Source organism: Peromyscus maniculatus, chromosome 7, assembly GCF_049852395.1.
Source record: "Peromyscus maniculatus bairdii isolate BWxNUB_F1_BW_parent chromosome 7, HU_Pman_BW_mat_3.1, whole genome shotgun sequence".
NCBI classification, from domain to species: Eukaryota; Metazoa; Chordata; class Mammalia; order Rodentia; family Cricetidae; genus Peromyscus; species Peromyscus maniculatus.
In genome coordinates this window covers 24,701,704-24,717,033 of record NC_134858.1, presented here as the reverse complement: position 1 = coordinate 24,717,033, position 15,330 = coordinate 24,701,704, and the positions used below count along the sequence as shown (strand labels likewise).

Genomic DNA, 15,330 nt, shown 5'->3' with positions numbered 1-15,330 from the left:
TACCATCCATACACATAAAATAAAAATAAATCTTTAAAACACAACCCAACGAAAACAGAACATGGCCGTCAGTAAGAAATTGAAGTGATACAGTTGACGTACCTCAGATCCTGGCTTTCTGTAGTAAGGAGAGCAAGTAGCGCCCAAGCAAGCACCTGGCTTCTGTCCTCACTGTGAAACTTCCTGTGATGCTTAAGGTTCTGCAACAAGAGCTGATCCAGGCACTCCAGGGCCTTTTCTTGCACTGTGCTTTCACAGTCCATCACCACTGGGATGACTCCCATCAACCAGGCTTTCTGGACTGGGACACATGTAGGCTGGGCCTAAGGTTGAAAACATTATAGCAGAAGATCTAACACTATTACAAGTCTAGGGAGAAGCCAATAAAGGTGGAATAAACGTTTCAACAGATATGCTAAATATAATCACATCCAAAGAGGGTAACTACAGTTTAATATTAGAAGGTATTTTTTGTATGTTCAAAGCCCTGGGTATAATACTTGGCACTATGCCCAAGCAAACAAATAATTGCACTTAACTGCAAATAAAACATAAAGCAAAAAAAAACCAAAACCAAAACCAAAAAACAATATTCAGAGATCCTGAAAAGCTATAACCTCCAGCTTATGATGAATCAATTCATATTAAAATTTAAACTTATAAATTAAAGCCATTTTTTTATTATTAGTATTATTCTGGTTATTCAAGAACAACAACAAATGATATTTACTCCAAGGAAAATTGTACTGACAGAAAAAGCCAAAATATGCATTGCTGGGGCTGGAGATGGCTCAGCAGTTAACTGCACTTACTGCTCTTCTAGAGGGCCAAGTTGAATTCCCAGCACCACGTCAGGCAGCTCACAACTCTACGTTCCTCCAGCTCCAGAGGCTCTGATGTCTCTGTTCTCCATGGGCACGCACACACTTAATAAAAATAAATCTTAAAGGTATGCATTCTTTAATGTCTTCTCTGATAAAAATAATAACCCTTTAAAAATTCTTCAATAGTCAATTAGTTGAGAGAAATAAATTATATATCATATTAATAAATATGCTCTTCTGGTAATACCTACATATTTTTTTTTTTTTTTTAATTTTTTGAGACAGGGTTTCTCTGTGTAGCCCTGGCTGTCCTGGAACTCAGATTAGCCCGCCTGCCTCTGCCTCCAGAGTGTTGGGATTAAAGGCGTGCACTACCACCACCACATAGCTACATATATTAATTGAGAAACATTAATCTAGGTCTTGAATTTAGTGAATTTGACTTTAAAGTTCCTGTTTCTGGGGCTTAAGAGATGGTGTGGTGATTTGAACGAGCAAGTCCCTTAGGCTCAGGCATCTGAACACTGTCTCCAGCTGCTGGTGCTGTCTGGAGAGGTTCCGCTGGGGAGGGTACAGCCTTGCTGGAGAAAGTATGATGTCACTGGGCAGGATGGGCTGTCAGAGTTTAAAGTCTCGCCCCACTTCCAGTTTGCTCTTTGCTTTGTTAAGAGGTGATCTCGCAGCTTCCTGATCATCACAATACCTGCTCCTTGCTTCCACGCCTCCCTGCCACAGTGGACTCTTACCCTCTGGGACCATAAGCAAAAATAAACTCTCTCTTCCTTAAGTTGCTTTTGGTTATGGTGTTTTGTCACAACAGCAAAGGGTAATAGAGGTGGCTCTGTGGTTAGAGCCCTTGCTGTTCTTCCTGAAGTCCAGTGTTCAATTCCCAGTACCCACATCTGGTGGCTCACAATCAACTGTGGGCACGTGAACGCACATTTATATACTCAGACACAGACATGAGAACACATTCACATAAATAAAAATAAAAATCAATTTTTAAATTTCTTATTTCTTTTTTCTAGCTGAGATGTAAGATAAGATTAAGAAGTGACACAGCATCGCGCATTAGTTCCTAGCTGAAATTAAAAGTCATCTGCCAAAGATACTTGTTATTCCCCGTGGTTTGTGTTCAGTCCTCTAAATGGTTTACTTAACATTTAACAACAGTTAATTTTTTTTAAATTATTTATTTTTAATTTCATGTGAACTCATGTTGTGCCTGCATGTATATCTGTGTGAAGGTGTAAGATCATCTGAAACTGGAGTTACAGACAGTTGTGAGCTGCCATGTGGATACTGGGAATTGAACCTGGGTCCTCTGGAAGAACAGCCAGTGCTTTTAACCTCTGAGCCATCTCTCCAGCCCCACAACAGGTAATTATTATGTAGCATTACTCCTGCCCCTGTTTGGTGTTGGGGACTAAACTCAAGCACTTTGTACATATAAAGCACATGCTCTATCCCTAATCCTCCAACTCCAGAGTGTGTGTGTGTGTGTGTGTGTGTATGTTTGTATGTATGTATGTATGTATGTATGTATGTATGTATGTATGTATGTATCTATCTATCTATCTATCTATCTATCTATCTATCTATCTATCTATCTATCTATCTATCTATCTATCTTTAAGGCAGGGTATACTGTAGACAAAGGGCCTCAGCCTCACAGTGATGCTCAGCTTTATGAATGTTAATTTTAAGTGTGAACCATCAGAGCCAGCTCAGAGCTGCTTTTGATACAAAGCACTAAGCCATCTCTACACAGCATGCTCCTCCTTACCGTGACAAGTTCTGTGAGGGACTGTAAGGCCTGCTTCCGCACAGACACGGCAGGGTCTCGACAATGGTCCCGCAGGATCAACAGGTCCTCCTCCATGCCCAAGATGTCACAGTGTTTCAAAATACTCACTAACACCTGGAAGGTACAACAGGAAGTGGTGACTAAAGGCACCAACACAGAGTAAACACAGACAAAGAAATACTTCAAGCTCATTGTTTTTAACATTTTAGGGGTCATAGATCAACCTTATTTCCCTATGATATTCTCTTTTGAAAGGACTCTCCTGGGTAGTGGTGCTGCACGCCTTTAATCCCAGCACTTGGGAGGCAGAGGCAGGCGGATTTTTGAGTTTGAGGCCAGCCTGTTCTACAGAGCCAGTTCCAGGACAGCCAGGGCTACACAGAGAAACCCTGTCCTGAAAAAAAACCAACAAAACAAAACAACAACAAAACAACAAAACAAAACCAACCAAACAAAAAACCAAAACCAAAGAAAGAAAGAAAGGATTCTCTCAAGAAAAAATTGAACATTACAACCAATTTCACAAATTTACTGAAATTCATCTATGGTCTCCTAGTTCAACAAATACATATAAAAAGTTGTTTTTTATACTGTTGTGTAGCCCTGGCTGAGTCGGAACTCACTATGTAGATCTGGCTGGCCTCAAACTCAAACTCGCTTACATTCTGCCTCTGCCTCTGCCTCCTGAAAGCAAGGATTACAGGCACAAACCACTACACTCCACAACAGTTGTGTCTTCAAAAGGCACCAAGTAAACTTGAAAGTTTAAAAATCAGCAGTCTTCTAGTTCTTCTGTAGTTATAAACGGCAGAACCAAAGGCAAGTTAAACAATAAACAAAGAGTACGACATTGCTGAGTTGTCGTGTGGCAAGCGTGTGTAAGGAGGAAGGACCCACCTGGAGTGCAGACTTCCTGACGTTGATCTTTTCATCCCTGGTTCTTTTTCTCAGCATCGCCATGAAGCATCTCTCTGTTGACGATACCAAAGAATCACAGTCTTGAGAAAGACCACACACACCTACGGTGTCACAACACTGAAGAGACAGGATTGGCTAGAGACTCACTATAAGTAAGAAAAGAAAGTATCAGAAAGTCTTGAAAGAGAAGAAAGTTTGAATTATCAGGCATTCACTATAAAAAAGCAATAACTTTAGAATATCTAGGAATTTGATTTTAAATTCTGGCTTCTACCACTAAATGAATTTTTAAAGATTCATTTTAATCCTTATTATTTTTTCTTACTATTTTATTCTTATTAAGTAATAATACATAAATATTTATGGGTGTGTGTGTGTGTGTGTGTGTGTGTGTGTGTGTGTGTGTGTAGGGGTGCTTGTGGAGGTCAGAAGATGGCATCAGGAGCTAGAGTCAAAAGCAGTTGTGGGCTGTCTGAAGGTGCTGGGATCTGAACTTGGGATGACTTCCCGAAGAGCAGCGACCTCTGAACTCCTAAGTCCTGGCTCCAGCAGCCCTCTACAACTTGGAATGAATTATTTACTACTTCTATTTTGCTTGGCTGCAAAGAAGACTTATTAAGACCCAGAGATGTTGTAAGGATTTGATGAAGTGATATGTAACAACTTTCCATTTTCTACTAGAAAGGCTCTGGAATTACTAGGCACCTGAGAGTTGTTCCTATAGATTATGTCTTTGGTATAAATTAGAAACCTAAACAGAAAAATGTAATAACATTTAATAATTCATTAAAAAAAAATAAGAGGAGCTGTGGCTCTATGGGCCCAGGGGCTTGCCATGCAAGCCCAACACCCTTAGTTTGAGTCCCTGAAACCCACGTAAAGAAAGGAGAAAAGTAATTCTTCCAAGCTGACCTCTGACCTCCACATGTGCACCATGGCCTATCTACTCCATTACACACAGACACACAACAACAACAATAGTTTTTTAAATAAACACAAGTAAGACATGTACTATATAAAACACATTTAAAAAAACAGCTATACTTTCTAAAATATAACAAAGGACAGGCACTGTTTTATCTTTTTGTACACTCTAATATTTGGCTGTCACCAGTTATAACCACACATTATGTGATCTCAGGGAAATATCAATTTACTCTTGTGAGAAGATCAAGGTGTGGGGAGTAAATGAGACCTTAATAAAAATATGAACATGGTTTTCATATCAAATACCTACAAAGGAGGCTTAGCAACCCCTGAGAGGTTCCCAAGCAAAAGATGGAAAGTGCTTAGATATATAAGAAGGCACCTCAAAAACAGAACAGAAAATGGAGAAAACTCAGTGAAGCCCAAGTAATATTTTGAAAACATCCACAAAATTAACAAAGCTTATAGTAAGCTTTAGCTAGACTGACCAAGAAAATCGTATCCAAATTGTTAAAACCAGACATGCAACATTATGACATTACCAGCAGTTTTACAGAAGAAAAAGGAGCACAAAAGGATATAGGAGTGACTGCTAACGAATTGATGACACCAACAAGCGTTCAGAAGACCAACATTCAAAAATGAGTTAAGGAAAGAAAACTGCTGCATCTGTACACAAACTCCATTGGTCATAAAAGGATCCTGCACCATATACACCAAAGCCAAAGATGGTTTTCCTAGGAATTCTACCAAATGATGACACACAAATGAGTGAGAACCCTTCACCAACTTGATCAAAAGGCACAAGAGAAGAAGATACTTCCCCCTCATAATAATACCGCACTACTATTACTGACAGCAAAACCAGACACCTCAACAAAACTGAACCCTTGTGACTACAGACACCAGCATTCTCAGCAAAACACTAGGAAGTTGAACTAAGCAAGATTAAAAAAGGATTGCACTGTGTCTGCTATTTATCTCAGGGATTCCATGTTGATTCCAATACCAACAACTGGAAATGCCGCAGCAAATTTGGAACGGAGGGAAACTTCCTCCCAAAGACATGGGCTAGCCTGAAAAAGCTCACAGCTGATCTCATACTCAACAGTGGATACCAAAAGCTCTGCCCAATTAAAGACAAACAAACAATTCAACATTGTGCTTGAGAGTCTAGGCTAGAGCAACTAGGTAAGAGAAGTAAATAAAAAGAATCTGGGTGCAAAGAAACAAGTACATTATCTCTATTTGTAGGAGACTTAATCTTCTATACAGAAAATCCAAGAATTCCATAAAATAAAACAAAACAAAAACTATTGGAATGAATTTAGTCACTGTCTTAGTTAGGGTTTCTATTGCTATAAGAGACACCATGACCACAGCAACTCTTAAAAGGAAAACATTTACTTGGGGCTGGCTTACAGTTCAGGGGTTTAGTCCATTATCCTCATGGTGGGACATGGTGGCATGCAGGCAGACATGGTGCTGGAGAAGGAGCTACATCTTGATCCCATAGGTAATAGGCAGTGAGTGGTCTAAAACAATGAGTGTGGCTTGAGCATATCTGAGACCTCAAAGCCCATCCCACAGTGACACACTTCCTCCAACAAGGCTACACCTCCTAATAGTGACACTCTCTAGGAGCTTATGGGTGCAATTACATTCAAACTACCACCGTCACTGTCCTATTGCTGTTAAGAGAGACCATGACCAAAGTGACTTTTTTTTTTTAAAAGATTTATTTATTACATATACAGTGTTCTGTCAGCACGTATCCCCGCAGGCCAGAAGAGGGTGCCAGATCTCATTACAGATGGTTGTGAGCCACCATGTGGTTGCTGGGAATTGAACTCAGGACGTTTGGAAGAGCAAGCAGTGTTCTTAACCTCTGAGCCATCTCTCCAGGCCCCCAAAGTGACTCTTATAAAAGAAAGCATTTAATTGGGGGCTTGCTCAGTTTCAGAGGTTAGTCTATTATCATCATGGTGGGAAACATGATAGCATTCTGGCAGGCACTAGAGCGGTAACTGAGGGCTAAAGCCTGATCCTTAAGCAAAGAGACATGGGGCCTGGCATGGGTTTTTAAAACCTCAAAGCCCACCCCTTGTGACACACTTCCTCTAACAAGGCCACACCTCCTAATCCTTCTCAAATAGTGCCTCTCCCTGATGACTAAGCATTCAAATATTTGAGCCTACGGGGGCCATTCTTATTCAAACCACCACAGCCAAGTTATAGGATAAAAAGATCAATAACCAAAACCTTTTGTAAAAACTATTAGTGGAAATTTAAAAATCAAATAAAGAGAATATTTCAATTTATGATAGCACCAAAAAGAATACAATACTCAGGACTAAATTCAAAGAGCTAGAGTTGTTTATATGGTTGACCATATGTTTATACTTATATGAAGATTAGCCATGGTGGTACATGCCCGAAATTCCAGCACTTCAAGAAGCTAAGACAGGAAGATCAATTGTTTCAGGCCAGTGTGAGCTATTTCATGAATTACAGGCAAACCTGGGTTGCATGGTGAAACTCTAAAGAATATTTTTGTCTACACAAAAAATAAGACAAGTCAGACACAGTAATATACTGTGGTGATATATTTGTTGCCCCGGCCAGCAGGACTTCTACAGGTTCTCAACCACCCTAAGGACGGAATGATAGGGACAGGAGACACAAAGGAAATACACCAAGTCAAGATTCTGATCAAGGTGCAACTTTATTTTTCTCCAGGAGGGTTTATATAGTTCCTGCAGCGTAGGGGGAAGCAGGAAGCTGTTATCTGCATAGGGTGGGGCAAGCTAACAGGATGTTTGTATAGGATGTTTACAGGGTGAAAGGGTCAAGGGCTCTGACTCAATGTCCTGTTGCTAGGCAACCTGACTGTAAGATGATCTAGTTCCCTGTCTTATGGGGGGGGGGCCTGTATTTTTCCACTAATTAGAGATTCTGTCCTTGTCTCTGACAATTTGCAATCTAAGAAATAAAGCTTGCCTGAAGATCAGAGGACAGAGCCAGCCACAGAGGTCAGGTAGTGGTGGCACACACCTTTAATCCTAGCACTCGAGAGGCAGAGACTGGTCTGGATCTCTGTGAGTTCAAGGCCATCCTAGGCTACCCAAGATTAATCAATCCAGTCTAAGAGTGAAACAGAGCCAGGCAGTGGTGGCACACTCCATTAATCCCAGCACTAGGAAGGTTGAGATAGGAAGTGAAATGCCTGAGCAGAGAAAGGCATATCAGGTGTGAGGAGACAGGAACTCAGGCCCCTTTGGGCTGAGGACTCAGAGACATTCAGTATAAGGATTGGTGGAGATAGGAGTTGGAGAGGTGAGAAGTGGCTGTGGCTTGTTTCCTCTGATCTTTCAGCATTTACCCCACTATCTGGCTCCAGGTTTTTATTATAAGACCATTTATGATTCATGCAACAATATATACAGGCCATATTTCATTTGAAGATGAAGGCGAGAGCACAGAGAGTTCAAAGACAGCCTGAGACATATGGGAAGGCCTTGTCTCAAAAACAAAATTTAAAAAAAAGGAAAGGAATACAACAAAGTCATCCCTGAAATAAACAAATGAAGCACCTATTACAAACACACCTGATGTTAACAGGTGAGAGCATCATCGCATTTCTGTAACAGTGCTCTCTAAGCTGATCTCAAATCAAGCCCTATCAAAATGCAAGATGGGGATCAGGAATGGTGCACACTCCTGTAATCTTACCATCTGGGGGACTAAGGAAGAGCTTCCGTTCAAGGCTAGCCTGAGCTACACAGAGAACCCTTACCCTGAGAACAGCACACATACACCACAAGTGTATCATTTTTTTTTTTTTTTTTTTTTTTTTTGGCTGGGGGGTAGCTCTAAAATTTCTGTGGAATACAAAGGATCCAGAAGAGCCAAATCACTTTCGAAAAAGCAAACACAGAGAACTCACACTTCCTGATGTTTAGAACCTATGATGCAATCCAGAACATGTCACTGCAAAATAGCCTTCTATGACAAAAAGACTTTTGAACTGAAAGCAGTTAAGTAGTGCAAACAGGGAAAAGCTGTCTCCACTCTCTGCCCAAAGGCATGGAACAAATTCTCTGTCCTCAATGAGTCTTACTAGCCCAGAAGCATCAAGGAAGGGGTCTTCAAACAAAATCTCAGTCTACTAGACATCTATATCCTTATTGTCTCACACCCGGAAGCCTAAAATCGCATACACACACATCTTTTTTCAACAAATTTCCTGTTTTTTGTTGAAGACACTATGTAAGGCTAAGCCCCCGCTGATTACTTGGCACCGAGGGTTCTCTCCCATGATGTGCACCCCACATGTCAGTAAACCCGATTTTCTTACTAAGCTGCTATTTGGCTTGTAGGCGTTTGACCCAATTAATGTAAGTTGAGAGGCAAAAGACTTTTCAGGAAAGATGGGCTTGACTCACCCTCAGGGACAAACTGGAACTGGGCCAGCTGACATCGGGTTCTTGGGTGTCCCCCTTTAAAGTCCACATGTAAGGTGGGCAAGAAACGTTACAGGTGAGGTGGGTACAGCATCTTCCCACCCCTGGGGACTATAGCTTTCTGAAGGCTTTTACCTTGGTGAAGCAGGGTCACTCATTTCTGGTGGTGCCGCATACCAGGCTGGCTGGCCCCTGAGACTCTGGGGGAGTCTACTGTCTGCATCTTGAACCTTGTTTTAGGAATGCTGGGGTTACTGCACATGGTTTTATAAAAATATGGGTTCCGGGACTGAACTTGGGTAGTATTTTTACCTGCTAAGCCGTCTCCAAGCTCGCCCTTTATTATTTTTGATGTTGGGACTTTTCCTTCTGATCCTTTTAATAGTCAAATCATCTTATTCACTCTAAACCTGCCTTTTCTTGAACAACGTACTTATGAACTTCACTTTCTAACTCTCTCTACTTACTCCCTTTCCACATTTGAATAGTCTAGATTTTCTTTTGCTTTTCATTTCCCATTTTCTTCTCCCTTTCCTTTTCATTCAACTTTTAAAACTTTCTGGTTTAGGGCTGGAGAGATGGTTAAGAGTACTGGCTGTTCTTGTTCTTTCAAAGAACTGTGGTTCAATTCTCAGCACCCATATGGTAGTTCACAACTGTCTAAAACTTATTGCTTTTAAAGCTTTTTGTTTAGGGGCACCAGTGAGTTAGCTTAGCAGACAGACAATGCTAAGCTTGACAACCTAAGTTCAATCCTTGGAACACACATAGAAAAAAGAACTGACTCCGCCAAGTTGTCTTTGGACCTTCATTATGCACCCATGGCATGCATGCCTAAACACACATACACACAGACCACGCACGCACGCACGCACGCACGCACGCACTAATCCAATAAAACATTTCTTAAAAACAAGAAAACAAGGCCGGGCGGTGGTGGCGCACGCCTTTAATCCCAGCACTCGGGAGGCAGAGGCAGGCGGATCTCTGTGAGTTCAAGGCCAGCCTGGGCTACCAAGTGAGTTCCAGGAAAGGCGCAAAGCTACACAAGAGAAACCCTGTCTCGAAAAACAAAAAACAAACAAAAACAAAAACAAAACAAGAAAACAAAAACGTTTCTGTTTCAGAATACTCCTATCCCACCACTCCTGTTGTCGGAATCCGGGTGTGGAATATGGATATGGGAAGTGGTACTTGGCTTCTACTTTATACTTGTCGCTGTTACTACTGTCTGGCAAAATGCTTTGACTACATTACACAAAACGCTCTGCCACTGAGCTCCTTTCCCAGCCACGGAAAGAAAACACCTAGCTCTGTAGACAAGTTGCCCTTGCTTGAATGTGAGTGGATACTTCAACTCAAAGAATATGGGAGAGAAAAGCTCAAGCTGACGATCAGGCTATAGCAGACCTGGCTAGAGAGAAGGAGCTGGCAGTTACCCACCCCTGCAGTACAGCAGAGAGAAGGAAGACTCCTGCACACCGGGGCTGCTGGGGGCTGCTGCACAGACTGCTCCACCTCTGCAGTAACAGCAGAGGGAAGGAAGACTCCTACACACCGGGGCTGCTGCACAGACTGCTCCACCCCTGCAGTACAGAGGAGGAAACGAAGTCTCCTGCACACCGTGTCCACCGGGGCTGCTGCACAGACTGCCGCACCCCTGCAGTACAGCAGAGGGAAGGAAGACTCCTGCACACCGTGTCCTCCGGGGCTGCTGCACAGACTGCTCCACCCCTGCAGTACAGCAGAGAAGACTCCTGCACACCGTGTCCACCTGGGCTGCTGCACAGACTGCTCCACGGCCATACATTACTGACAAGACTAAAGGGGTAATTAGACAGGAAGGACCCAGTGGTTTGGCTGTTTACAGCACATCTGCCTCATCTGTAAGTCTCCATCCCTGGGAGATGCACAAAGAAAGCAGAACTCTCAAGTGCTGGCCTAACTATGTCAACCTCTATCAAAATGCACCAAGTCCCACCACAGAAGTAATGGGAACTGTACTACAAAATCCAACTGGAAATGTATGTGATACTTCACAAGAATAGATATCCCCAGGAGCAAAATAGTGCAGGGGCTGCCTTAGTTAGGGTTTCTATCGCTGTGATATAACACCATGACAAACAACTTGAGGCGGAAAGGGTTTATTTCTGCTTGCAAGTCTTAGGTCACATTCCATTACCGAGAAAAACAGAGCGAAAACCCAAGGCACAGTCTGAAGCTGAGGCCACAGAGGCCAACCTGCAGTCTTGACCTCATTTGGGGAGTCACATATCAGGTATCCTGCACGTCAGATATTTACATTATGAGTCATAACAGCAGCAAAATTAAGGTTAGGAAGTAGCAATGAAGTAATTTTATGGTTGGGGGGTCACCAAAACCCGAGGACTGTATTAACGGGTTGCAGCATTAGGGAGGTTGAGAACCACTGCCCTAGAGGAATTCTGTTTACTACCCTTGCTCCTCAGGGCTTCTCTCCAGGGGCGGCACAGCCCACAGTGCGCAGGGGGCCCCTCCCACACCAAAAACCAATGTCTCACAAGCTTACCCGCTGACCAGTCTGGTGGGGGCATTTTCTCAGTTGAGGTTCCCTCTTCCCAAGTGGCGCTAACTTGGGTCAAGTTGACATAAAACTAGCCAGCACTAGTGTGCTCTCTAAAGAGGTCCTCAGACAAAAGGGGAAGGCATGTCCATCCCGAAAACGCACAAATCTTAACACAGAAATACAAGTAGTATTAAAAACAAAGCAATGTGACATTTCCAAAAGTTCATAATTCTTTAGAAACTGACTCCAAAAATTCTGAAGTATTTGAGATGGAGGGTGAAGAATTCAAAAGAATTAAGAAAAAATATAGAAAAACAACTGAATAGATTAAAATTAATAATATAGTTTATGAATAAGAAATTCAATAAAGAGAGAAATTTTGAAAAAACAAAGCTTGGTAATAAAAAATTTACTAAGTGAAATAAAAGCTGAGCAGAAAGCCTTACTAGCTGACTGGATCAAGCAAAAGTATCTCAAAATGTGAAGACAAAGTAGATGAATCAAAGATCCCAGGCAGTAATAAAGACAAAAATGAATTAGGAACAGAACACGCATACAGTCTGGGGAGGGATCAAAATAACAGATTAAGTATAGAAGGCGGCATGGAGATTAAAGTCAAAAACAGAACCCAAACCAAAAAGAACCTTACTCAATGAAATAGGAAATTTCCCAAATCTTGGGAAAGAACATTGATTTAAAAAAGGAAGTGTTTGCACCCCAAGCCAACATGACCTGGTTGTTTTTTAAGAGGACAGAAGAGAGAAAGAATATGAAACCCACAAGAGAAATACCATCTCTCTTATGTAAACAAGCCCACCAAAGGAAAAACAAAAACAAAACCCTGGCAGATCAGATCATTATAAGCAGAATAGCTAGCTTTCAGCATCAAGAGAAAGTGCTTTGAAGATAAACACAGACTAAAGAACTTTATGACGTCTAAGTAAACACTACAGAAGACAAAGAAATCCCTACACAGAGGACAAACAGCCTCAAGAGCATGGGGGAAGGCTGCAGAAGAGCAATAAACAAGCCTAAGTATTAGGAAAACGACAAACGATGGGAATTACTATGTACCTTCCAATAGTAACCTTGAATGTGGTCTTAATTCTCTAATTAAAACACACAGGCTGGGCTGGGCAGTGGTGGCACACGCCTTTAACTCCAGCACTCAGGAGGCAGAGGCAGGTGGATCTCTGAGTTCAAGGCCAGCCTGGTCTACAGAGTTCCAGGACAGCCAGGGCAACACAAAGAAGCCTTGTCTTGAAAAACCAAAAACCAAACCAAACCAAACAAACAAACAAACAAATAAATCAAAAAATCAAAAACCCACCACAGGCTGTCTGGCTTAAAAACAACAACTGTTTGCTGCCTGTAAGAAATATTCCTTGGGCCTTGGTGCCACCAGATCCATGTTGATGTCCAGGCCAGAGATGCTGCCGAGGGCCTTGTCTGGGTCTGTGTTCCTGCTGCAGCTAGGGTCCGCCATGATGTCCATGGCCTGTGTTGCCACAGAGGGTCATAGGAACCATGCTGGTGGGTGAGCCCCTTGCCTGAGGAGGTGAAAGGTGGTGGTGCCAGTGGCCCACACCAACTAGATCAGCTACCACCCAGAGCCACATCCTGGGCCTTGGGTTGGCCCACCCTAACATCTACCCTGCTGGAGTGCGTGTGGAACAATAACCACAGGATCTCCATGACTCAGGGCAACAGCAGGATGTCCGAGAGGAGTTTCAGTGAGGTTCCAGGGATGATGGTGTGCCAGAGGCCTTGAACCAGACCAAAGACTCATTGCGATGAACACTCTGTGGGTGCGGCTGATTGGACAAGGGGGTCCAATACTGTGTGACACACCGCAGCTCCCAATGCCACTAGGACGAATAAAGAGGTGTTGTAAAGATGGAGGGGTGATGTGGTTTTTTTGGGTTGTTATTGTTTCTAATTAAATTTTTGGGGGGAGGTTTCTTCTGGGGGGATGCTGCAGGGGTGAGGGGACAATATGGAGGGACTGGCAGGTGAGTGGGATTGGGGTACACGATATGAAATTCCTAAAGAATTAGTTTTTTTTAAAAAAGAATATTCCTTGTTAGCAAACATATACAAAGACTGAAGTAAAATGATAGGAAATGATATTCTAAGCAAATGAAACCCGGAAGCAGGCAGAAGTAGCAATATTGGTATAGTATAGGGCAGACTTCAAGCCATAATTAGTCAGAAGAGATAATCATATTGCTAAAATAAAGAATATCTATCTATCTATCTATCTATCTATCTATCTATCTATCTATCTATCTATCTATCTAAATCTATCTATGCCAATACCAGGTGGTGGTGGCGCACGCCTTTGATCCCAGCATTTGGGAGGCAGAGGCACGTGGATCTCTGAGTTCAAGGTTAGCCTGGTCTACAAAGTGAGTTCTAGGATAGCCAGGGCTACCCAGAGAAACTTGCCTCAAAATAAATAAATAAATAATTAGTAGAGAATATATCAAAAGGATGCAATCATGAACAAATATATACCAAAAGCCAATACATTCAACTTCATAAGAACAAACACTTCTGACAGTGAAACAGGAGGTGATTTTAACACCCTAAACTTTTCACAAACTGGATAGAGCGGTGTACTCCTGTGACCACAGCACTTGGGATGTGGAGGATTTAGGAGCACATCATCCTTGGCTACAAAAGACTCTGTCTCAAAAACATAAACCAAACAACCAATTCTGGCAAGTGAAACGCAATCCTGACACACTGCCGGTAGAAATGACTTTCTTGTTTGGGTATGGTGGTGTATGCCTTTAAACCAGCACTTGGGAGGGAGGCAAGGGCTGCCAAGGCCGAAGGATGCATAGTGAGACACTGCCTCAAATGTATACACAATAATAAGCAGTTCTTACTAAAATAAAATCAGAACTGTCATATGACTCAGCTTTATCACATGTACATGGGTTTTTCACTGGAAGAAATCAATATACAACAGATATACCTATACTTTCATGCCTATTGCGGCATTATTCACAACACTCAAGTCACAGATTGACCTCAGTGTCTACAAAGATAGGGAATGTGATATACACACACAGGTGGGATTCTATTCAACAACATAGAAGAACACAATGAGGCCACCTGCTGGGAAATGCATGAAGCTAGAGATCATGTCAAGCGAAATAAGCAGACTCAGAAGTATACTATCACAGATGTTCTCACACGTGAGATGGAAGGGGCACACTAGGAAGAGGCAGCAAGAGGGAGCGGGAAGAACAAGTGTGGGTACCTCCAGACTGCGTTCTTTCGCCATTATTATCAGTGTTGCTTTGCGTCAACTGCCAATTTCCACTGGTTAGCACTATAAAAAGGAAAAGAGGTTAAGGCAAAAGTCTGTTGTATTTCAATAGCACAGGCACTGCATGTTACTCAGATGGTAAAATGGCAGAAACAGACCTCAGTTTCCAGGAAGAAAAGAACATCATTAGGACAAGCGAGTATGGAATCAGGAGCCATACTAACAGTCAGCACAGTTTTGTTTTTTTCCTTAAGAGCAAATTCAGTGTTTGAAAAATACTGATGATTACCTGTTGAGTGTCTCTGTAAAGTACTAGAGCGACTCTGTAGTCCTGAAACTAAAGGACCTGAAAGTAAGCAGACGGATAAAAGAGTATAAATCCCACATAAACACACAGAGCCACAGTCAGCAGACATGCTCGGAACTGCTGACAGCTTTCTTTGGCTTCAGAAAGGAGTTTCAAATGTATCAGGCTTCCCTTCTTAAACAGGGATTTGAAATTAGAGATATGCTCAAGATGTACAACACATGCTTAGTTGTGTGAGGTCCTGGGGTTGAGCCTACAT

The 15,330-nt window shown here is 42.2% G+C and overlaps 1 protein-coding gene across 2 annotated transcripts in view; it reads right to left on the bottom strand.

Annotated features, from left to right (window-relative positions):
- The window catches only part of Ncapd3 (non-SMC condensin II complex subunit D3), a 78,180-nt gene that overhangs the window by 43,112 nt on the left and 19,738 nt on the right, over positions 1-15,330 (bottom strand). For both annotated transcript variants that reach the window (XM_076575908.1, XM_076575907.1), the window contains exons 12-16: positions 15,054-15,110; positions 14,756-14,827; positions 3,529-3,602; positions 2,611-2,745; positions 103-323 (exon numbers count right to left, since the gene is read on the bottom strand). In XM_076575908.1, coding sequence (XP_076432023.1) covers positions 103-323; positions 2,611-2,745; positions 3,529-3,602; positions 14,756-14,827; positions 15,054-15,110 — 559 coding nt within the window. The remainder of the gene's footprint in view (positions 1-102; positions 324-2,610; positions 2,746-3,528; positions 3,603-14,755; positions 14,828-15,053; positions 15,111-15,330) is intronic.